Source organism: Acomys russatus, chromosome 20, assembly GCF_903995435.1.
Source record: "Acomys russatus chromosome 20, mAcoRus1.1, whole genome shotgun sequence".
Classification (NCBI taxonomy): Eukaryota; Metazoa; Chordata; class Mammalia; order Rodentia; family Muridae; genus Acomys; species Acomys russatus.
The window spans coordinates 10,320,102-10,343,019 of record NC_067156.1 but is presented as its reverse complement, the minus strand read 5'-3'; the positions used below and the strand labels follow the sequence as shown (position 1 = coordinate 10,343,019).

The following is a 22,918-nucleotide window of genomic DNA, read 5'->3' as shown; positions in this document are numbered from 1 at the left end:
TTGCTCTGCATCTCCCACTGCTGCTGAGTGCAGTGCTAGGAGTACGTGTTTCTCTGCATATGTCAAATGCTTTGGGTTCTGGGTGGAAAGGTGAAGCGCTGAGTCAGAGCTTCCACCTCTTCCCTGCTGGCTTACAGCCGGAATGCAGGTTCCAAAGCTCAGGGCACTGAGACTGAGCCCGGTGGCAACAGGACACCCAGCTTTGTGAACAGACAGCCACAAGTTTCAGATGATCTTTGATGAAGTAGATGGTACTGGTCCCTTATTTCATGTAAAACAGGGACTTACAAACCTTGGGCAGTGGGAGGAGTTTTTGGGGGGTGAATGCATTTTATCCACTGGGGCTAGGAGAGCCAGGGGATACTTCATTTACATGCAGCAGCACAGCCCTGAGACTGGGAACACAGTACTTAATTATCCTATGGGCAGCAGGGATGGGGAAAGAACTCCAGGAACAGTTAGAGGTATGGAAAAAGGTCATTGGTTGAAAGCTAAGGTACCAAGACATCTCATAGGGGAGTGTCTTTCTAGGAATCCCCAGGTGCACACTGAACAGGTTTCTTATAGGGGAAACAATTGGGCCTGTGATCTCCCTGAGGGCTGTGTTATCAGGTGGAGCAGAGGGAACCCAGCTGAGGAAGGGAGTCTGCCATTTAGCACTGAGCTTAGGGCCTTTGCTGTAATGCCAGACTTTGGTCTTAACAGCAGAGTCCGACACTGAGGACTCTTACCCGCCCTCCCCTGCTTGCCAACTTTTTATGATTTAATCCTAAAAGTTGAAATTTTGCTTTCAGATAATACATTGATTTGGATTTCAACAGATAAAAGTTTAAACAGTTTAAATGTGGTTACTTAACTTTTGTGCCTTGGTTTTGATTTTTAATTTTTAATTTTTCATTTAGTGTCATTAGTGTATGTGTGTGAGGTTACATGGTATTGTGGTATTGTATGCAAGAGTCTCTATTCCTTGAGCCATCTCACTGTCCCCTCGCTCTTATTCAGGATAGCAGCCCAAGCCCCTTGGAATGGTACTCCTTTATTCAAGGTGTATCTTCCCTCCTCAGCTAAACCTTTCTGGAAATACTGTCATAGACATTCTCAGAGGTGTGTTTCCATAAATACAATGTAAGTCCATTGAAAGCTAACCAGTGTACCTTACCTGTTTATAGGAAGAATTTGAAATAAATAAAGCCAAACTGAGTGATGAATGTTTTCCTCAGAAGTTACTCTTAAGGAAATAAGGGGTAGGAATAGAACAGACAGAAACCCATGCACACTCACACTGTGGATGGCTGAGGAGACCTAACCTATGGTTCCACATAGAGCTGAGTAATCATGAGATGATCTAATTGTTAGCTTCATTTTCTTCATCACATTTTCTTCTGACAGATAAGCCAGTTACTTGTTTTTATTTATGTATGTCTCTGCATGTGTTTGTGTTTATTTTTTTCCAGTTCAAGAAAAAGTTAAACTAATACATATGTCACTTATTTTCCTACAGAAAAAGCATGCTTTGCGCTGCTATTGTCAAGCCATGCAAGTTTACAAAGGGAAAGGCTGGTCTCTGGCAGAGGATCACATCAACTTCACCATTGGGCGCCAGTCCTATACTCTGAGGCAGCTGGACAATGCTGTGTCTGCTTTTAGACATATTTTAATCAATGAGAGCAAGCAGTCTGCTGCTCAGCAAGGGGCCTTTCTCAGAGAGTACCTTTATGTTTATAAGGTAAGTGGTTCTCTTGAGGAATGAACATTCAACCTGTTTTAAAATTATTATTTTCAGGAAAAAACATGCTTACTTCTAGCCCCTTAGAGTATAATAATTACTGGTCATAAAAAAGTTGTGGAAGGGTTTTTTTTGTTTGTTTGTTTTTTGGTTTTTTGTTTTTTGTTTTTTGTTTTTTTTTTTTTTTGTCATAGATCTGTATTGCATGGCTCTTACATAGTTTTTAAAAGAGAATTTTAATACTTTAGTTAACATTTTTTTGTGACCTTCCTTTCTTTTGAATCCCTCCTGTAGCCCCTCCTCTCAAATTGATAGCCTCTTTTTCTTTGATTATTTTTTAATTTAAATTTATTTATTTACTTAATGTAAATATGTATGGCCTACAGAGGCCATAAGAAATGTTGGATCCCCTGGGACTGAAGATACAGATAGTTGTGAGCCACCATGTGGGTGCTAGGAATCAAACCCTGTGCTCTGGAAGAATGTTGGTGCTCTTTGCTGTGGAGCTGCCTCCAGCCCCTTTTCTCTTTTGAGATAGGCCTTACTCTGTAGCTAGGCTGGCCTCAGATGCCTCACCCTCCTGCAGGCCTCCCGAGTACTGGTGTTAAATGTGTGCACCACCTACAGATGCCTTTAATTTGAAACTGTTTTGGATCCTTACAAGAAATACCTTAAGATTTCTGGATTGACTGATTATTTATTTGTTTGTTTATGAGGCAGGGTCTCGTAGCTCAGGGTGGCCTAGAATTCTGTATATCTGAGAATGAACTTGACCTGATTCTCCAGCCTCTCACCTCACAAATGCAGGAGTGTGGGCATGTGCTGGACCTATTTTATCACATTTTTATAGGATTGCAGCTGATATTACAAAATAATGGATTCTCCTATCACCTTAGATGCACGTGCTCCTTTGTTTTCCTGAAGAAAGATGAAGTGCGGATTTATAGCAGGTGTACTGTGATCTAGGAAGATAGAAATCACAATCATTGCTGGGTAGGAAGCTAGGGTGTCTCACCCTCCTCTTCAAGGCCTATAAAAGGGTGAATATGTCAGCTCCCTCATAGGAGATAACCTCTTTTAGACTAATTTAAAATTAGACCAGTTAAAAATTTGGCAGATAGAATGCTATAATGAGTCAACAAGAAGCAAAAGTCACACTGAAGTACAATTTGGAAGTTAAATATACAACAACAACAAAAACCAACTTAAATAGTTGAGTGCTCTCCAGGAAGGTTCTACTTTTAAAAGTAGTACTGGAACTTAAAACCAGGCCCTGTGCCTGCTAGACAGCACTCTTGCTCTGAGCTGTCTCCTGGCCTTTTGACTTTGTGTTTTGAGATAGGGTCTTTGCTGAGTTGCTCAGGCTGGCTGTGAACTTGCCCTGAGGCTGAGGCTCCTGAGTAGCTGGAGTTAGTTACAGGTCTGTGCCACCAGGCCTGGCTAGCATGGTTTTCTATAGGTAGAGTAAATTATGTCTAAAATTCTTAGTTGTACATTTTTATGACTCTGATATAGTACATAAACTAGTACTTGTGTGTCTAAATTTTCTTGCATAACATTTTGATACCTTGGGTATTAAAAAATTAGGAAACATGAAAAAATGTAGTTTTCTTTAAAACTATTTTTCCTTCTTTTGTATTTCTCCCAGAATGTAAATCAGCTGTCACCAGATGGCCCTTTACCACAGCTTCCCTTACCGTACATTAACAGTTCAGCAACACGGGTTTTCTTTGGCCATGACAGACGACCAGCAGATGGTTAGTAAACTTTCACTTGGCCTAGTTACCTAATGACTATTTCTTTGAAATGTTCTTTCTCCAATTAGAAATTATAGTCACTACTTTATTGTTTTTTTCTTTCCAGTCCAAAAATATAAAAATAATAAAAAGCAAACAGTTTTGATCCATTACAGCAGCTTTTCTCACATGAGAAGTGCTTATTACTCTCTCACCGTGGCAAGCATCTTTAGTGTTTGTTATATGTTCTGTTCACTGCATATAAAACACCTTTAAATCCTTGCTGTACTGACCGAGTTTAGCTTGTATAAAATCATATTTTGATGAGCATGTATAAAACTTAGTTTTTATTTTATTTTTATCTTATTTTTCTGTCCATATACAAGGTCCCCAAGGTAGCTGAAACTCTGTAGACCAGGCTGGCCTTGAACTTGGAGCCAACCTTCTGCCTCTGCCTCTTAAGCATAAGTTACAGTTGTTCACTGCCACACCCCGCTTAAGGTCTTTAACATATTTTATTCCTCTGCTTGTAAGATTTTAGGGTTAAGAAAAATGTAGACAAAATTCCATGTAGTCCATGCTAGCCTCAAACTTTGTACCTTAGGCCTTAAACCAATCCTCCTCTCAGGTGCTGGGATTACAGGTCATAAGTCACCTTGCTTAATTATATATGGTTCTAGGGACCAAACTTAGCACTGTTTATGTTCTGGCAAGCACCCTCTGACTAAGCTATGTCACCACTCCTTTTTAAATGAGTACAGGGTCTTTTCCTCAGAGTTGAGGCCTGAAAAGGCCTTCACTCTTAGACCAAAAGTTGGATGTGTTCCTGTTCTTGATGAGTGGTGAGCTATGCATTGTCATCATAGATAACTTTCACATTTCAGCTCAACATGTTTCTACTTTAAGTCAAAATCAACTTTGTATCATGATTGTTTTTAATAGCAGAAAGATTTTGATATGTGTACATAAGGCATACATAGGCTGTGGGGCCTGAATGAACTCTTGCTACATGTTTAACTTCAGATAATAGAGCATAATGTTGAGTAAAAAAAGTTATTTACAGCTTAAATTTGAAATACAGAAACCAGTTTTATGTATTTTTGGGTATATACTTCTCATAAAGTTTGCAAGAAAAATATGCAAATATGCCTGAAAGTGCTAGGATCAAAGTGAGAGGAGAAGTGATACCAGTGGGAGTGATGGGGGTGTTAGGATAGGGAGGAAAGGGTATTGACTGATTATAATGCTCTCTCTGTTAAAAAAAAAAGTCAGGATCACGAAATGAAAGTTAACTTTTAAAAATTTCAAGATAAGAGTTTCACTTGATAGCTCAAGAGGTAATGGCACTTGTTGCAATGCCTGACGACCTGAATTCAGACCCAGGAAGCCACATGGTGGGAATGGAGAACTGGTGCCCAAAAGTTATCCTCTGACCTCCACACTTGTGCCAAGTATACACCCACACACCCACCCAAATCAACAAATAAATAAATAAATGTAATTTAAAAGAAACTTGTTAAGATAAAAGCAGTTGGACTAGAGAGATGGCTCAGTGGTTAAGAGCACGGCCTGTTCTTCCAGAGGACCCAGGTTCGAGTCTCAGAATCCATATGGTAGCTCACAAACTTCTGTAATCCCAGTTTCCAAAACCTTCTTGCCTCTGTGGGTACCAGGTATACAAATGGTACACAGACAAACATGCAAGCAAAGCACAAAAACAAAAAACAAACAAAGAAATAAAACAGAAGAAAGAAAAGAAAGAAAGAAAGAAAGAAAGCTGGGCAGTGGTAGTGCAGGCCTTTAAACCCAGCACTTGGGAGATAGAGGCATGTGGATGGGTATCTGACTTCAAGGCCAGCCTCGTCTACATAGCCAAGGCTACAAAGAGAAACCCTGTCTTGAAAAACCAAAACTAAACTAAATAAAAAATAAAGATATGAGCCTGGAGTGATGGTCCATACCTTTCATCCCAGCACTTGGGAGGTGGAGGCAGGAAGATGAGTTTCTATCATCCTTAAGTTACATAGCTAGTTCAAGTCTAACCTGAGCTACGAGTAAATGCTGAATCAAAAACAACATTTTAATCTTTAAGTAGCAATTTATCCATTTTCTGTATGTTGAAATATTTTATGTAAAAATTGTGGAATTTAGGCAAAATAACATTATTTCTGAGCCATGCAAGAGGGGATATCAGTGTTAGAAGCAAAGTTGCAGTTGGGCTAAGAATAACGAGTAGATACTTTATTGATCACAGAATTAGAAATTAATTGGGCAAGAAAATATATGTGTCTGTGTATTTATTTTGATACCTCTGGTTCTTGTTTGAAATACCATTTTATGAGGCAGGTATTTGTGTGTATTTAAATGTGAAATTTGCTTTCTTTTTCTTTTTTTAAAGGTGAAAAGCAAGCGGCTACTCACATAAGTCTTGATCAGGAATATGACTCTGAGTCATCCCAGCAGTGGCGAGAGCTGGAGGAGCATGCTGTAGCTGTGGCTAATAAAGGAGTGATTCCGTCCAGTTTCTACCCTACACAGTACTGTTTGAACAGTTACTCCGATAACTCCAGATTTCCACTTGCAGTTGTGGAAGGTGATAGAATTTAACTTAAAAAAAATATGTGGATGACAGTTTTGCCTGCGTGTGTGTATGTGTAGCGTATGCATGCCTAGTGTGTAGAAGAGGGTAATAGACCTCCTAGAATTGGAGTTAGAGATGCTTGGGAGCTGCCCTGTGGGTTCTTTGCAAGACCAGCGAGTGATCTTAACCATTGAGCCATCTCCAGCCCAATGCTTGGATGTTTATTTATGGCTTTTTGTTCTTAGAGCAAATTCTAGATAATTTATGATATGTCATGTTACTGGAGGCCATGTGCATGAGGACAACTCACTATGTACTGAGCTGCATTTATAAACACATGGTGGGGCTCTAATATCCATGTATGTGACATGGTGCTGGAATACCAAGAGAGTTACATTAGACACATCTAAGTCACTTCCAAACAGTTCTGTAAGGTGACAGAAGACAGTTGGGGCAAAAAACAAAAACAACTCACAGAAGATGTATAGAGAGGCAGAGTTGGGTTGGAGAAAGTTATTAAATGTTGCCCTTTTCTTTTGTAGAGCCAATTACAGTGGAAGTGGCTTTTAGAAACCCTTTAAAAGTCCCACTTTTGCTGTCTGATTTGTCATTGCTCTGGAAGTTTCAGCCTAAAGATGCCAGTGGAAAAGACATTGAAAAAGTTAGAGAACGAGTAAGTTACTAACAGGTGTCTCAGCTACGGCCTGACATTTTGTTGCTGTTTCTCTTTTTTCACTTAGTTTCCCTTAGTTATAAAAAACACATGAGCTTATGCTTGAAATGTAACAGAAATGTACAGAAAAACATCAACTTAAAACTACTTTTTATGCCATTTAGAAGTAACCACAGTAACATTTTGCTGTGTGTCTCTATATTGACTTTTTTATTTGTATGGTTTTGTTTTGTTGTTTTTTGCTCATGTTATGGATTTCCTTCTACTGTTCATGTTGCTTTATTTGCTTATGCTGCTTAGGATGTGTTTTCTAGTGTTAAAAATCACTTCATTTTAAAAATAACTTGTTGTATGGATGATTCATAGACTATTTTACTGTCATTTACTAGTTGGTTTGAATGTTTCCATGCTTACTATCAGAATAATTCCATGGTGAATTTTTAAATTTAAATTGTGGTAGAATGTTGGATCAAACCTATGGCCCCTTCTGTGTGAGGCAGGCCACACTCACATACTCTGTGGTGTTTTTGTGCACAGCGTTTAAATCATTATTTTGGCTATTGTTAACTGTGAGCAGTTGAACTTCTCTTCCGGTCTTGTCCTCTGATGACTGCGTCTTTGAATAGATCATTTATCTGCTATAGATGAATCAGACTGAACAAAATGAAAACTATACATCAAGTGCCTTCTATAGCTTGGCTCTACTGTGGGCATGGAAAACACACAGTTGATGGTGCTCTTGTAAATTTGGCCAGTTAATAATTTGTTATTTTACTCATTAGTATGTTTATTTTTTAAAATTATATAATTTGTTCTTTAGGTTACAGGTGAACCTGAAATGATTGGAACTGAAGTTATTTCAGAATTCTTAATTAACAGTGAAGAATCTAAAGTGGTAATTGTTTTGATCATTTTTCTATCTTTCACCTTTCTGAACTTGTAAACTGAAAACAAAATTTAAAAGACCAGGTTAATTCCAACAGCTGTTACATATTCTAGCTTTTTTTTTTTTTTTTTTTAAGTTTAAAGTTTGAAAGATTAAAAAAACTGGATTTGTTCAAGAAAAACCAGCAAGAAAATAGTAGTTTATCTTTGATTAAGTTTTGGAGAAGCCTGGTACAGACTTTTGACCACTGGTGTTAATATGACAAAGGTGCATAACAGACACTTAGTTAGATGTACAGATTTCTTTCTTTTCTTTTCTCTCTCCTTTCTTTGTTTCTTTCTTTTCTTTCTTTCTTCCTTTCCTTCTTTCTTTCCTTTCTCCTTTTCTTTCTTTCTTTCTTTGTTTCTTTCTTTTTCTCTTTCTTTCTTTCTTTTCTTGTCTCACTGTGTACCCTTGGCTGGTCTGGAACTCACTTTGTATACCAGGCTGGTCTTGAACCCACAGAGATCACCTGGCTTTCCTCTTGAGTGCTGGGTTTAAAAAATGTGTGCCCAGCCAATATTTTTTTTTTTTTAATTATAAGCATTCTTTTAGGGCTGGGATTTGTTTAGTTTGTGCAAGGCCATGTATTTGTGTCCCAGTATTACAAAAGAAAAAATAATATTTTTAAGGATTGAGACAAAAAATATTTGATTTGTTTGTTTTTTTGCTTGGCGTGGTAGTGCATACCTTTAGTCCCAGCACTCAGAAAACAGAGACAGGTAGATCTCTATAAGTTTGAGGCCAGCAAGTTCCGGACTAGCCAAATCTACATGGTGAGACACTATCTCAATAACAAAACAAACAAAAGAGAGGGGGACTAAAACAATTACTGAATTTATAGCTCTTTTTCTAAGAAAGATGCTTTTCCATATTTAATCCAGCAGAGGAGATACTATGACTAAGAAAATGATTTTCCCAGGCCAGTGCTCTCCCATTGCACTTGGGATTTGCTGGCCCCTGTGATTTCCCCTGAAGTAAAAATTAAAATAAAAGGGTAATTTTCCATAAGAAAAATGTCATTTTAAAGTTGAGATCATGAGTTAATTCTGTAACATTCCAAAATTGAGGTACTGTGCTATTTAAGATCCTATGAAAACAATAAGAATGACTTCAATATTTCCTTAGGCAAGACTGAAGCTCTTTCCCCATCACATAGGGGAACTGCACATTCTGGGAGTTGTGTATAATCTTGGCACTATCCAGGGCTCCGTGACAGTAGATGGCATTGGTGCTCTTCCTGGATATCACACAGGTAAAGCTATAACATTGCTAAGCAGTTAAAACGTACTACTTCACCATCCTATCCATGTGTGGTGGTGTAGGCCTTTAATCCCAGCACTCAGGAGGCAGAGGCAGGCAGATGGCTGTGAATTTGAGGCCAGCCTGGTCTACAAAGTGAGTCCAGGACAGCCAAGGCTACACAGAGAGACCCTGTCTCAAAAAACAAAAACCAAGCTTCACCATCCCATAGAATACAATGAGTGAGCAAACGGTTTTTCCTAAATAGGTCTAATGTGCCTTTTGAACATATATATCCGGCCTTTTGACATTGCCCATGCTATGTTGTCATCTACTAAGTTCCAGTTTGAGAACTGTAGTCAAATTAAAAATACTGCCCAGAAAAATTTCATAATATTTTAAGTAAGCCTATAATTTTGTGTTAGGCTACAGGCTGAACAAACCTGCTATATAATGGCATCTAGGCATATGTAAGCAATTTAGGTTATTCTAACTACTGGCATAGATTTAAAAGTAAGGGATTTTATTCTCTTGATAATATTTTGCTATTGATCTCTATTTACCAAATTCTACCTTAAATAAATTTTATATGTTGAAATGTCGCTGCCAATACAAAACCACTTTAGTATATTTTGTTTTTAATGTTTCCTTTCTATAAAACAACATAGTGAAGAAACTGTTTTCTCATTGGATAGTACTCAGAGCCACCTGTGGCAGCATATGCCCATAATTCCAGCCACTTGGGAGGCTAAGACAGGAGAAGTGGATAGCCTGAGAAGTATATAGACATTGTCTCAAGATAAAAATGATAAAATTTGTACCTCTCTGGTAGTGACTTGACTAGCATGAGGTTCCAGGTTCAGTCTCCAGTATAGACCAACAACAGAAAAAAGTCACTTGAAATATTGATCTCTGTACCCAAAAGGAGCAGATGTAGTTTTAAGCTGATATTCTTGGTGCCCTAAACAGTATTCTCTGCAAACTTTGAAGAAAACTAAAGATATATGTGCATGGCTTGTTGAGTCTTGTTTGTTTTTTAAATAATTTGGAGAACTCTACAAGATGCTAATATTACCTTATATTTAATGTATAGTTGGTTGAGTTTAGGTTGAAAAGATGCTGAGAAGGGAGTTTGCAATAAAATGCTGTAGTTCCAGAATTTATTTTAGTAGATATCTTGTAACAACTTAAAATTGGACGGAGTTGATGTGTGTGAGTTTAACATTAATAAAAGCTGATTGCTAACAGGGGGATCTCTGAGGACACTTGGTGAACTTTATACTTGTAATTAACACTTCCCCTTGAACAGACAAGAAACTTAAATAGAAAGGGTGAATCACTAGGGACAAAAAAAATACAAACAAAAACAAAAATTGAATGTGGTCTTCTGAGTATCACTACAATATTTATGCTTCCTCTTTAATAATTGCTAGACAGATCGTTTGTAAGTAGTCTTACTAATTTATTGCATTTTAAAAGCAGTGTGAGTGAGTATTGAGAATTTTTTTACTCTCCTTTCTTACTGGTACTTAACTCTTAATTTAGTACCACAGAGTTATGGTAGCCATAAAATACAGCTAATAGGGTAATAGGGTGATAAAACAGATATATTAAAGATCATAATTTATGCTAGTGTGTGACAGTGACCTTGAATTACCATTAAAGTAAGTCTCATCTTTTAAAGAGTTTTCATGACATTTTAGTGTAGGTTCTTTTCATGCAGAATGTTCATAGGGATCTGAGCATAATAATTTGTGGGAACACTAATCTGGAACTGTCAAATTAATCAAAAGCCCTGAGTACCTGTCAGCAAAGATGGAGCTGTACACCCATGCTAGCCCTTTCCCCTGTGTGAACACTGTATGAAGCCGTGGGGAAGCCTCACATAGATACTGAAGAAGTTAGAGGGAACTATTACAACTTTCATTGTTCAGCCTTCTGAGAAGACGTAGTCAGCTGCGCATGGTCAAATTAGTGCCATATTTGATATGAATAAAAGTAAAAAGCTGACAGGTGTTATGTATTGACTTAATATTTCCTCATGGCCTTGTCAATAGTGGGATTGTAGTTCTTGGGGGTTTTCTTTTGGTGAATAAGGATTGTGGTTTATAAGATACATGGTTTTTAAAGACTTCTATCCAATGATGAGTAAGCTTTATGCAATATGAGTAAATCCAAAAGAAAATAAGAAATTGAATAGCATACCATAGATGATATTAAACATGGAACTAAAGTATCCGTACCACTGTAGTTATGTGTGTTACTCAGCAGCTGCCTGGAATCTAGCATTTATGAAAATCTGTAGTATTCATACAGTTAAGTTAACTTAAATAATCAAACCTATCATATGTTTAGAGTATTGATTTATCTTTTTATTTTTTTAATTTCAGGAAAACATTCTCTGACTATGTCGGTCCGAGGGAGACAGGATTTAGAAATTCAAGGCCCTCGACTTAACAACACAAAGGAAGAGAAGACGTCTGTTAAGTACGGTCCCGACCGACGTTTAGACCCTATAGTCACCGAGGAGATGCCACTGCTGGAGGTATCACACTTCTTCCCATGCCATGGCCTAAAGACTGCAGAACCAGATGATGGTTCACAGAAATTAATTTTAGGCTGACATTGTTGTTAGTACATTGAACTGCAGCTTTTGTCGGTGGTGGTGATGGTAGTGGGTTTTTGTTGTTTTGTTTTGTTTTAAGACTGGGTCTCTATGTTGTCCTGGCTAGCCTTGAAATCACAGAGATCTGCCTGCCTCTGCCTCTGCCTCCTGAGTGCTAGGATTTGAACTGCACTGTTAAACTAGCTAAGTAGTTCTTATTGACAGGAGTCAGGCCGTATGCAAATTGGCATTCATGCTGTAACATATATTTAAAACACTATTAGAAACTGGGGAAATATTTAAAACTCAGCATTTTGGTTATTGAACTCTATGACCCTTTAGCAATTTATAAAAATAATATGTGAGTTAATGCTCATAGACAATCTACATGGTATACAAGTATGTGTGGATGGATGTGTCTGGAGAGTAACCCAGACTCAGACAAAATGACCTGGTGTGTGTGTGTGTGTTTGTGTGTGTGTGTGTGTGTGTGTGTGTGTGTGTGTGTGTGTGTGTGTGTAGGTGAAGGGGTCTCCAGGCTATGCCAGTAGCAAGGAGACCATGAGAAAAAGGTGTCAAAAAAGAAGGTAAAGCAATAGGATGTAATGTGCAAAAGGAAAGTCTGTGCCGGGGTATGGCAGAGTACAGGGCTGGCTAGGGGAATGGGGGAAAAGATGAGAGAATCAAGGAAAGGTGCTGAGGTGAGACCTAATGCTGTGTGTGCTAGTTTCCACTTTGCCTATTAGGGAAGTTGGCAGGAGACCACCTTTCTTCAAAAGGTGCCTGTAGTGTGATCCTACAATGGTGTCTATGTTCTTAGACCTTGTGATCTTAACTATAGTATTGGTAGTTTGTCATAAATAGCGTCATGCCACATGACTGGGTGGTAGTAGTGACGTGTATTGAGGGGAAGCCATTGTTGAGCTGTATATATTCTGCTCTGATCTAATGCATTTAAAGGGGGCAGGATTAAATGGCAGCAGAGGGTGAGGGGAGGGTGTTTACAAGCCCAAATATCATTTTCTTGTTGATAATATTTAATTTAATTTATTTATTTATTTTTAGTTTTTTGAGACAGGGTCTCTCTGTGTAGCTTTTGGCTATCCTGGACTCACTGTAGACCAGGCTGGCCTCGAACTCACAGCGATCCACCTGCCTCTGCCTCCTGAGTGCTGGGATTAAAGGCGTGCGCCACCGCCGCCCGGCTGTTTGTTGATAATATTTTAAATGAGTGTTTTAACTTTATTTGGTAGCCTCGTCCATATGAGGGATTTTACTTATCTAGACTATATAGCTTTTATTTGTTGTTTCTTTGTTCTATGTTGGCTCTTCTAGTTAAAATCTTTTAATTAAGTTAAGTTTGATTGAGTGATTGTGATGCTGGGAATCAAACCAGGGCCTGACATGTGCTGGACATTCTGCCATTGACCCAGCTATGTCTTTATTTACTAGTGTCTGTATGCTTTAAAAAACATACTCTTTCCATTTGTTTCTGGTGTTTCCCTTCACACTATTTATTCTGCGTGAGTGTCTGGGTGCTCATGCTAGAGTGTGCGTGTGAAGTGAAGGGCAGTTGCTTGTCTCCTGCTGTGTGAGTGTGAGAGCAGGACTCCTACCAATACCGTCACCTGCTGACTCTCTCGCCACCTGTGCGTGCAGTCCCATGGGACTGCTGGCCTTCCCAGCGCTGTGCACCAAGTACCTGGGCACCCTGCCTGTCACATTTGTGTATTCTCCTGAGTGTCAAAGGAGGATGACCAAAGTTTGTTTCTGGTCCTCTCAATAGAGTGTTTGCTGCTCGTCGTGCTGTCTGTTTGCTGATATTCTGAAAATATCCACTCTGGTTTATTGAAAGCTTTTGTTGTTTGCTCAGGTACGATCTTATCATGTAGCCATGGCTAGTCTGGACCTGGATATACAGACCAGGCTGGCCGGAGATCAGCCTGCCTCTGCCACTTGAGTATTGGATTTAAAGACATAGGCCACCACGTGTGGCTATTTGTTTGCCATTGTGTGCTGCCCACTTGATCCAGCAGTATTTCCTTATTTCTGCATGTGTCCTGCCCTTGGGCTTGCCATGTTAATCTCCGACTCTCCCACTTTCCTATTCTGGCTTGTCAAGTTCTTTCAATAATAATTCATTAACATTACATAGTTCTAGGTAAGATTAGCTCTTGGAGATGAATTGAGACAGATTAGAGTTTAAATGTCATGTTAGGTCTGTTCTCTTTTAAAGTTTAAAATCATAGATGTTTGTCTGGAATTATAAAGGGAACTATCTATGAGGCTTACTTTTAAAAGCTGATATTCTGGGGGGTGGAGAGATGGCTCAGCGGTTAGGAGCGCCGCCTGCTCTTCCAAAGGTCCTGAGTTCAATTCCCAGCAACCACATGGTGGCTCACAACCATCTATAATGTGATCTGATGTCCTCTTCTAGTGTGCAAGTGTACATGGAGGCAGAACACTGTATAATAAGTAAACAAACAAACACTGTATAAAAAATAAATAAATAAATCTTTTTTAAAAAGCTGATATTCTGATCACTATAGGAAGTTTTCAAAATAAATTAGTAGAGACATACTTGATTCTACTAGTTCACAGGTTTTGCTAAACCATATAATTGAAATGTTCCTTCGTTATTAAAGTAGTTAAAAGTGTGTCTAGCCTGACAGTGGTAATGCACACCTTTAATTCCAGCACTCAGGAGGCAAAGACAGGCAGACCTCTGAGTTTGAGGCCAGCCTAGGCTACAGAGCGAGTTACAGGACAGCCAGGGCTACACAGAGAAACCCTGTCTCAAAAAAATCAAAAGCAGGGCGGAGTATATTTTGGTATTTCTTTAATTTAATAATTTTACTTTTGAAAGAGCTTCGTACATGAGCCCTACATCTCCATCATTCCCCTCCAGCTCCCCCCACTCCTTCTTGTCCTCCCTCCCACATTTGTAGCCTCTTTTAAAATTGTCGTAGTTTTCAGACCGTAAGACGTACTTTTCCCCCAAAAAAGGGGGGCAGGGATTAGGATGCACCTTATGGTCTGATTGCTGTTTTTACTGTTTTTCTTGTTTTACTGCTCTAAAAACTGGGTGTGTCTTATGGTCAGGTATGTCTTATAGTCCGAAAAATACAGTATTATTGTTGCGTGTGTCTGGGTAAACTTGAGTCCAGTTTTGCTAGTATGTTTCTGTCTAGGGCTGACTACGTAGTATGGTGTGACCTATGTGAGAGTTCCTTCAGTTTCTTTTCTTATCAGCAATAACATCTGTAGCTCTTCATCTAGAGTGGGATCATGTAGACTTTCACCTGTCAGCATTTGTTTTCACATCAGCTGGTGCTGTCATTTTGTTGATCTTGCTCAACTACCTTGTTGGTAGTTCATGGGCGCGTCTTCCCTGACATACGTAGAAAACACTAACAGACGACCCTCTGGTCTTCTGGCTCTTACAGTCTTTCTACCCCCCTCTCCCTTGATGGTTCCTAAGCTTTAGGTGTAGGAGGTGCAGCAACAGTTGCTCTAAGATGACACATGGTTATAGCCAGAGCTTTATCCTCAGCTCCATTGTTAAGTGTCTAACCTTAGAACGCTCCTGACTGGCTAGGTGGTTATGTGAACCAGGTACTGCTGTTGGCTTCAATTTTGTGGAACTTAGTGGCCTTCAAATTCTATCCCTCCTGTGTTTGGAGCTGCTTGTGCTATGACTTGTTTGTTCTTATATTTGGCAGTTTGAACATTATTATCGATGCTGCTGTACCTGGGTGATGTGATTGAAAAGGGGCAGCTTTACTCTACATAGAAACAACTAGGGTTTAGGCTGACCAAACAAAAGTCTTGTAAAGAACCAACATTTATCCGTATTTAGGGTGGACATGAGGACCAGAGGCTGTTTGTGAGTGGTGGATGTGTTTTTTGAGACTTTCTTTTTGTTTTTTGTCTGCTAAATCATTGAGACATCATTAACTACGTTTCTAGTTTTTGTTTCTTAGCATTTCTGTTCATTGTATGAGCACAAAGACAGTTGTTGGGTGGTCTGACTTACGCCTAACTTTAATTCACAGGTTGAAAACCCTCAATTTGTTAGATCTAGTTTTGCCCCATTGACTTTCTAAAAGCCTGGGGTTTTGTGGAGCCTTTTGGACTTTGAATCATGGTTTTCTATGTTCTCCTGTGAGAGCCGTGAGAATTTACTCATGCAGTTAGCTAATTTTAAACTTGGCTATGATGAAGGTTATAAGACCAATTTTCCTCTACTTTCTACAGCTTGTTTCTTGTCCATACTCTACATAGTGCCAGTTGGTAAATTACTCATGTTGTTCTTGTATTTTAAATTCAGAATGTCATTAGATACTTGATTCAAAGATAGAGTTATAAGCCAGGCTTGATGACACACACCTTTAATCCCAGCACTTGGAGGCAGAGGCAGGTGAATCTCTATGAGTTCGAGGGCAGCCTGGTCTACAAAGCAAGTCCAGGACAGCCAGGACTACACATAGAAACCCTGTCTCGAAAAACAAAAAACAAACAAAAAAGATAGAGTTATGAAGTAATTGTTCTTTTAGAAAAGATATGCAGTCTCTTACAGAGTTGCTTATTAGAGGTTCAGAATTTTTAACAGTGTAATAATATTTTTTCCCTCCAATGCAGGTGTTCTTTATACATTTTCCTACAGGGCTCCTCTGTGGAGAAATCCGGAAAGCATATGTAGAATTTGTCAATGTCAGCAAGTGTCCTCTGACTGGATTGAAAGTTGTGTCTAAGCGTCCAGAGTTCTTCACTTTTGGTGGCAATACTGATGCTCTAACGCCACTGAGCCCTTCCACATCTGAACACTGCAGTGCTTATAAGACAGTTGTGACAGGTTCCCCCTCCACGGGCACAGCACTTGTATCATCAGCATCATCTGTGGATTTTGGGACCGGCACAGGACAGCAGCTGGAGGCCATTCCTGTCCCACTTCCTGACTCTGTGCTGCTCCCTGGAGCTTCTGTCCAGCTGCCAATGTGGCTTCGTGGGCCTGACGAAGAGGGTGTTCATGAGATTAACTTTCTGTTTTACTATGAAAGCGTTAAAAAGCAACCTAAAAGACGGTGGGTAATTTAAGCCTTTTAAAGCGTAAGATCCTCACTTTAATATATTATACATCATTGCTTACTAAGAAGTAACAATATTCCAAATTATGCATGATGTTTATGTATCTAAACTTGTTATAATTATAACTTAATTCTAGGTAGCTAAGAATGGAAAAAAATTAGTCAGAGCAAAGCCAGGCATGGTGGCATACCTTTACTCCCAGCACTTGGGAGGCAGAGGAAGACAGATCTCTGTGAGTTTAAGGCCAGCCTGGCATACGAAGCCAGTCCAGGACAGCCAAGGGTGTTACACAGAGGAACCTTGTCTCAGAAAAAAAAAAAATATTAGCAAAGTATTGCACGCCTATAATCCCAGCACTAGGGGAGGCAGAGGAAGACAGATCTCTGTGAGTTTGAGGCCAGCCTGGTCTATGAAGTGAGTCTAGGACAGCCAAGCATGTTACACAGAGAAACCCTGTCTCAAACAAAGTAACCCCCCCAAAATAAAAGAATAGAAAAAAATTAACTTTATGAATTTTTTTTATCAGAAAATGAAAGCAAATAAACAAAACTTAGTTGTTTGTAGTTTATAAACTTACTGATTCTTTGATAGACTTATGTGCGGTGTCATTTGTATGAGAAGTCTTCTCCCAAGTAGCCATCCTTTTGTAAGACTATGGTTTTGGCAGATGTGAGAAATGTGTGTGTGGTGATATGTTCCAGTGGACAATCACTTAAGAAGTGCAGCCTCCCTGTTCTGTACATCAGGCCTGCATGTCGCACAGGACTATTCTAATGTTACTATCAACTTTATAAAATCAATATTTTTCTATTCTGTAGAATATCTAAATGTCCTGTGAAAGGGCAAAAACAGGAACATACTTAAAGTGATGGTACATCTTAGGTCCTTAGTAATGTGCATTCTCCTTAAGAGGATAGATAGAAAGAGAGCACTCTGGCCAGAGAAACTCCTAATGTTGTGGTAGTGAAATGAGCTTCAGAGGGCAGGAGAAATCTCAGATGTAAAAACCACATGGATAGGAACCAGCCACCCCAATGAGTAGCTTTGACTGTCAACAACAGTGTACCATTTAGAAAATAAGCACTAATGCTTTGCCACGGTACAAATTGTAGGAAAGAAGTCAAGTAGGGTTCAGTGGGGTTCAGTGGGGTAGCACGTGCCTGGAATCAGGGTGAAGGCCACCCTGAACTACACAAGGCTTTAGCTTTAAAAACATAACATTTGAAATGTACAGCTTTGACCATCGAGTTAAAAGTTGAGGTTTTGGGCCTGGGGAGATGTGCCTCAGTGATTTAGGGCTCTTACTGTTCTTCCAGAGGACCTGTGTTTGGATCCCAGCCTCCATATTTGGTGTCTCATAATTGCATGTAGTCTAATTCTATGTGATCTGGTGCCTTCTTCTGGCTTTCTTGGACACCTAGCCATACACACATGGTGTGCACACACAAATTTCCTTTAAAAGTTGTGGGTTTAGCTTGGTAGTTTTAAATATTTACTTACTTACTTACTTACTTAGGTTTTTTGAGACAGGATTTCTCTGTGTGTTGCTGTTCTGGACTCGCTTTTGTAGACCAGGCCTCGAGTTCACAGAGCTCTGCCTATCTCTGCTTCCCGAGTGCTTGGATTACAGGCCTGCTCCACCGTGCTGGTAGTTTTAATTTTGGGACCTATCTTATTTTGAGATAAGATCCCACTATGTAGCCTTGGCTTGCCTAAAACTCAATGTAGATTAGGTTTGCCTCAAATTTACAGAGATCTTTCAACCTTTGCCTTGTTTAAAGACATGCCTCACTGTACTCCTGGGACATCTTTGGAACCCTTTTTAAGAGAGAAGCTATAGTTGTTGCTATGTGAAGGTTATTTTCACTGTGATACGCTTGAGCTTGAGGGGCAGGAGAAAAGCCCAGAGCCAGGAATAGTGTTAGTTTCCTTCCAGATTGAGGAGAAACAATTGAACTGAACTTACTAACTATAATTTTACCTCATTGTATTCTTTGTTTTTCTGGTTATATGCAGTCCTGGAAGTTCCATGTTTCTGGTCTTTGTTTAAATTAGAGATTTGTAACACAGGGAGAGAATCTTAGATTCAGTTTGCATGTATTTTTAATCTTCAGACACAGAGTATTAAGACACACTGCAGTTATTTGTACTAGCCGGTCTTTGAATGTGCGAGCAACTGTCTGCAGAAGTAATTCACTTGAAGATGAAGAAGGCAGGGGAGGCAACATGCTAGTCTTCGTGGATGTGGAAAATACCAATACTGTAAGTTATTTTAAAGCTTAATTTTGTTTTCAACATTATTTAGAAACATTTGTTTTTAGTAATTTTTCCCCCACAATTTATCCTAAGTAGGAATTTAGAGCGATACACATGGACTAGTATGGAAACATCCTAAAATTCTCTGCTGGCCTTGATTTTGTGGAAAGCTCTGCTGATAATAGGATGGTAATGAAGTGTGTATAGTTGTGTAAGGACTTCACTCTCTCTAGTGATAATAATTCTGTGCTCACATGTTCTGACAGTGCCATTCCCTTTAGATAAGACATTTCTGGGCCTGGAGAGATGGCTCAGAGGTTAAGAACACTGCCTGCTCTTCCAAAGGTCCTGAGTTCAATTCCCATCAATCACATGGTGGCTCACAACCATCTATAATGAGATCTGGTGCCCTCTTCTGGTGTGCAGGTAGATAAGGCATTTGTGTCAGAACACTCTAAATATATTTTTTAAAAATATGATTGTAAAGCTTATAGAGCCTCAAGGTAATGAGTTCAGATACTTATCAAATGTTATTACTTTTGTAATGCTTGCTTTTAGCCTCATAAATCTGTGAGACCACTTTTTAAGAAATATTGAGAGGCCGGGTGTGGTGGCACATGCCTTTAATCCCAGTACTCAGGAGGCAGAGGCAGGCGGATCACTGAGTTTGAGGTCAGCCTGGCCTACAAATCGAGTCCAGGATAGTCAAGGCTACACAGAGAAACCCTGTCTTGAAAAAATAAACAAACAAACAAACAAAAAAAGAAGGAAAGATTGAGGTTTATTGTGCTAAAATGTTGATGGTTTTTACAAGACAATGTTCATTATTGAGTAAAAAAAGTTGGAAATTTCTAATGTCGGATTATCTCTCATTTAGGAGAACATAAAAATTATATACAATAGCCACATGGTGGTAGCTCATGCCTTTTTAATCCTAGCACGTGAGAGGCAGAGTTGGAGGCCAGCCTGGTCTACAGAGTTCCAGGACAGTCAGGGCTATACAGAGAAACCCTGTATGTACACGCACACACACCAGTGTACATGTGCACAATTTAAATTACACACTGGTTTGAGAGGGGTTTTTTGTTGTTGTTGTTGTTATATATATATATGTATATATATATATATATATATATATATATATATGTATATGTATATATATATATATTACATATTTTTAAATTATTTCAAATACATGTTACATCGAATGTTTTTATTTCTGAAGAGTTGTGTTCATTTTATGTATATAAATGTTTTATGTGTATAAGTGTCCTTCCCTCCCATCCTTTCCTCTGTCCTCCCTTCTGTGGTGTCTTACTACGTTTTAGTCTAAGTAACTTGGAACTTGTCAGCCTCCTGAGTGCAGGATTATAGGTTTATGGCCTGCATCACTGTGTCCAGCTAATTGCTTGGGGTTTTTTTTTTTTTTTTAACATTAATGAGAATATTTCATGAAAAGAAACATCAGAAGAAATAAAAGAACATGTCGTACCTTTTTTGTTGAGAGATATGTGGTCTCAGACTCAGTCTCCAGCCCTTGCTTCTTCCTCCTGAGCACTGAGATTATGGGCATGTGTCACCAAATCTGGTCCATAGAATGCTTCAGGAATGCTGGGCGAGCTGTTACTCTGACTCAGAAAGTGTCAGAATAGTTTCAATTAAAAGTCCACAGCAGATGGGGCTTTTGGTTTTGTTTTCTCTTTTAGTCATGGTCTCATTCTGTAACACATGGAAGCCTGAAGCTTGAGACATAGTCTATAAACAGTAGTTTTTTTTTGCTCCAGCCTCCCAGTGTGGGGATACGGGTATGAATTGCCATACCTGGCTTACAAATAATTTTGATTATTAAATACTACTAGAAACAATAGATTCTAATAACTTTATGAATGGATATGAATTGCAGCTAATATATTTCTTGTTGTAACCTAAAGATGTTAGAGAGGGATTTGAATAACTTGTTGAAATTTATATTGTTGAATTATTTCAAATATATATTTCTGAAGAGTTCTTTTTATTTTGTGTGTATGAAATTTTTTCCTGTTTGTACATAAGTGCATTACATGTGTGCCTGGTGCCCACAAAGTCTGAAGAGGCTGATTCTCCGGAAATGGAAGTATAGATTATTGTGAACTGCCATTTCGGTGCTGAGAACTAAACTTAGGTCCTCTGGGAGTTCAGCAAATGCTCTTAACCACTGAGCCATTTATTCAGCCCCCAAATCTAGGAGGGTTGCCCCCCCTTTTCCTGTACTAAGTTAAACAGGGATCTTCACACGAGGCAAGCTTCCCCCTGCCCTCTAATGTTAATTTTGGTTGACTTGAGTAGCATGATTTTGTCCTCACGGGACTATTTCACTCAGTGCTCTTAAACTTGAGTAACTTTTGTGTGTCTTTGACAGAGTGAAGCAGGGGTTAAGGAGTTCCACATGGTGCAGGTGTCAAGCAGTAGCAAGTACTGGCAGCTACACAAGTCTGTGAACATCTCGGAAAACAAAGGTCTGTACCCTTAGCCTCACACTGAGTTTTATTTGGGGAACTGTGTCAGTCATTTTCTTGTTGCAATCACCAAACATGTGAAGAAGCAACTTATGGGAGGAAGGGCTTATTTTGGCTACAGTTTGAAGGGATGCAGTCATCCTTTCAGCAAAGGTGTGGGGGCAGAAGCTTGACACAGCTGGTCACATTGCATCTGTAGCCAGGAGGAAGAGTAGATAGGCATAAGACTGCAAGGCCTGCCCCCAGTCTTGTTCAAACTAGCAATGGGGGTATTTCATATTTGAAGAATATGAATTAACTGAACATACGGAAAAATCTATATTCTGAGTACACGGCACACTCATGTTTACTTCAGAAAAATGGTTATGGTTTCATCGTAAATTATGCTGCTACTCATGTTGACTTTTGTGGCCAGTAAGATTCATTGGCATTTATTTTTTTTAAATATTTATTTATTTATTTAATATGCAATATTCTGCCCGCATGGTGCCTGATGTCAGAAGAGGGCACCAGATCTCATTATAGATGGTTGTGAGCCACCGTGTGGTTGCTGGGAATTGAACTCAGGACCTCTGGAAGAACAGCCAGTGCTCTTAACCACTGAGCCATCTTTCTAGCCCTGGCATTTAATTTTTTAAATTTAACTTTTTTATTTTTGTTTTTGTGTCTGTGCTCATGTGCACATGCATTTTCCATAGAACATACGTGGAGCTCAAAGGGCGGTTTGGGGCAGTTCTCCCTTCCACCATGCGGATCCCAGGGTTAGCTCAGGTCATCACACTTGTTAGCACGCACGTTTGCCTATTGAGGCTCTCTCTGGCTCTGTAATAACATGTTGTTGTTGTTGTTGTTGAAACTCACTCTGTAGACCAGACTGGCTTGGATCTCACAGCTGTCCGCCCCTGCCTCTGCCTCCCAAGTGCTGGGATTAAAGGCATGCACCACTGTACCCGGCTATAATAACATTTTTTAAAAGCCAGGTATAGTGGTGGGAAATACACCATGGCAAAAATATAATTTGCATAAGTCATAATGTGTAAAAGTCATAGATGTGCAAAAATACTAAAAGATAATGATTGAAAAAAACTGAAAGGATATGATCAAGCGGTAAGATTATGGGTTCCTAGAACCTTAGGTTCCAACCTTTCCAGCTTTTTACAGGGTCTCTCTGTGTAGCCCTTTTGTAGACCAGGCTGGCCTTGAACTCACAGAGATCCACCTGCCTCTGCCTCCGGAGTGCTGGGATTAAAGTCGTGTGCCACCATGCCTGGCTCCCTTTCGAACTTTTTGTTTAGAACATCAAATACCAAATACACACAGAGAGAATTATAGAGTCACATATGCTTATGTATCTTAAGATTCTGAGGTTTAAGCTTTTCAAATGGTTAATATTCATTTCATTGAAAAGAACACAAAGGTTTTCGGTTTTGGTTTGTTTGGTTTGGTTTTCCAAGACAGGGTTTCTCTGTGTAGCCTTGGCTGTCCTGCACTCCCTTTGGAGACCATGCTGGCCTTGAACTGATAGCGGTCTGTCTGCCTCTGCCTCCAGAGTGCTGGGATTACAGACGGGCACCACAACGCTTAGCTCGCA

General features: G+C 39.3%; 1 protein-coding gene across 6 annotated transcripts in view; it reads left to right on the top strand.

Annotated features, from left to right (window-relative positions):
- Trappc8 (trafficking protein particle complex subunit 8) overlaps positions 1–22,918 on the top strand; it is an 84,321-nt gene that overhangs the window by 45,495 nt on the left and 15,908 nt on the right. For 5 of the 6 annotated variants that reach the window (XM_051163663.1, XM_051163662.1, XM_051163657.1 and 2 more), the window contains 10 exons: positions 1,502–1,726; positions 3,375–3,483; positions 5,861–6,055; positions 6,586–6,716; positions 7,537–7,611; positions 8,770–8,896; positions 11,274–11,428; positions 16,130–16,572; positions 18,691–18,838; positions 21,231–21,327. In XM_051163663.1, the coding sequence (XP_051019620.1) occupies positions 1,502–1,726; positions 3,375–3,483; positions 5,861–6,055; positions 6,586–6,716; positions 7,537–7,611; positions 8,770–8,896; positions 11,274–11,428; positions 16,130–16,572; positions 18,691–18,838; positions 21,231–21,327 (1,705 nt within the window). The remainder of the gene's footprint in view (positions 1–1,501; positions 1,727–3,374; positions 3,484–5,860; positions 6,056–6,585; positions 6,717–7,536; positions 7,612–8,769; positions 8,897–11,273; positions 11,429–16,129; positions 16,573–18,690; positions 18,839–21,230; positions 21,328–22,918) is intronic. The other variant, XM_051163659.1, reaches the window with a different exon arrangement.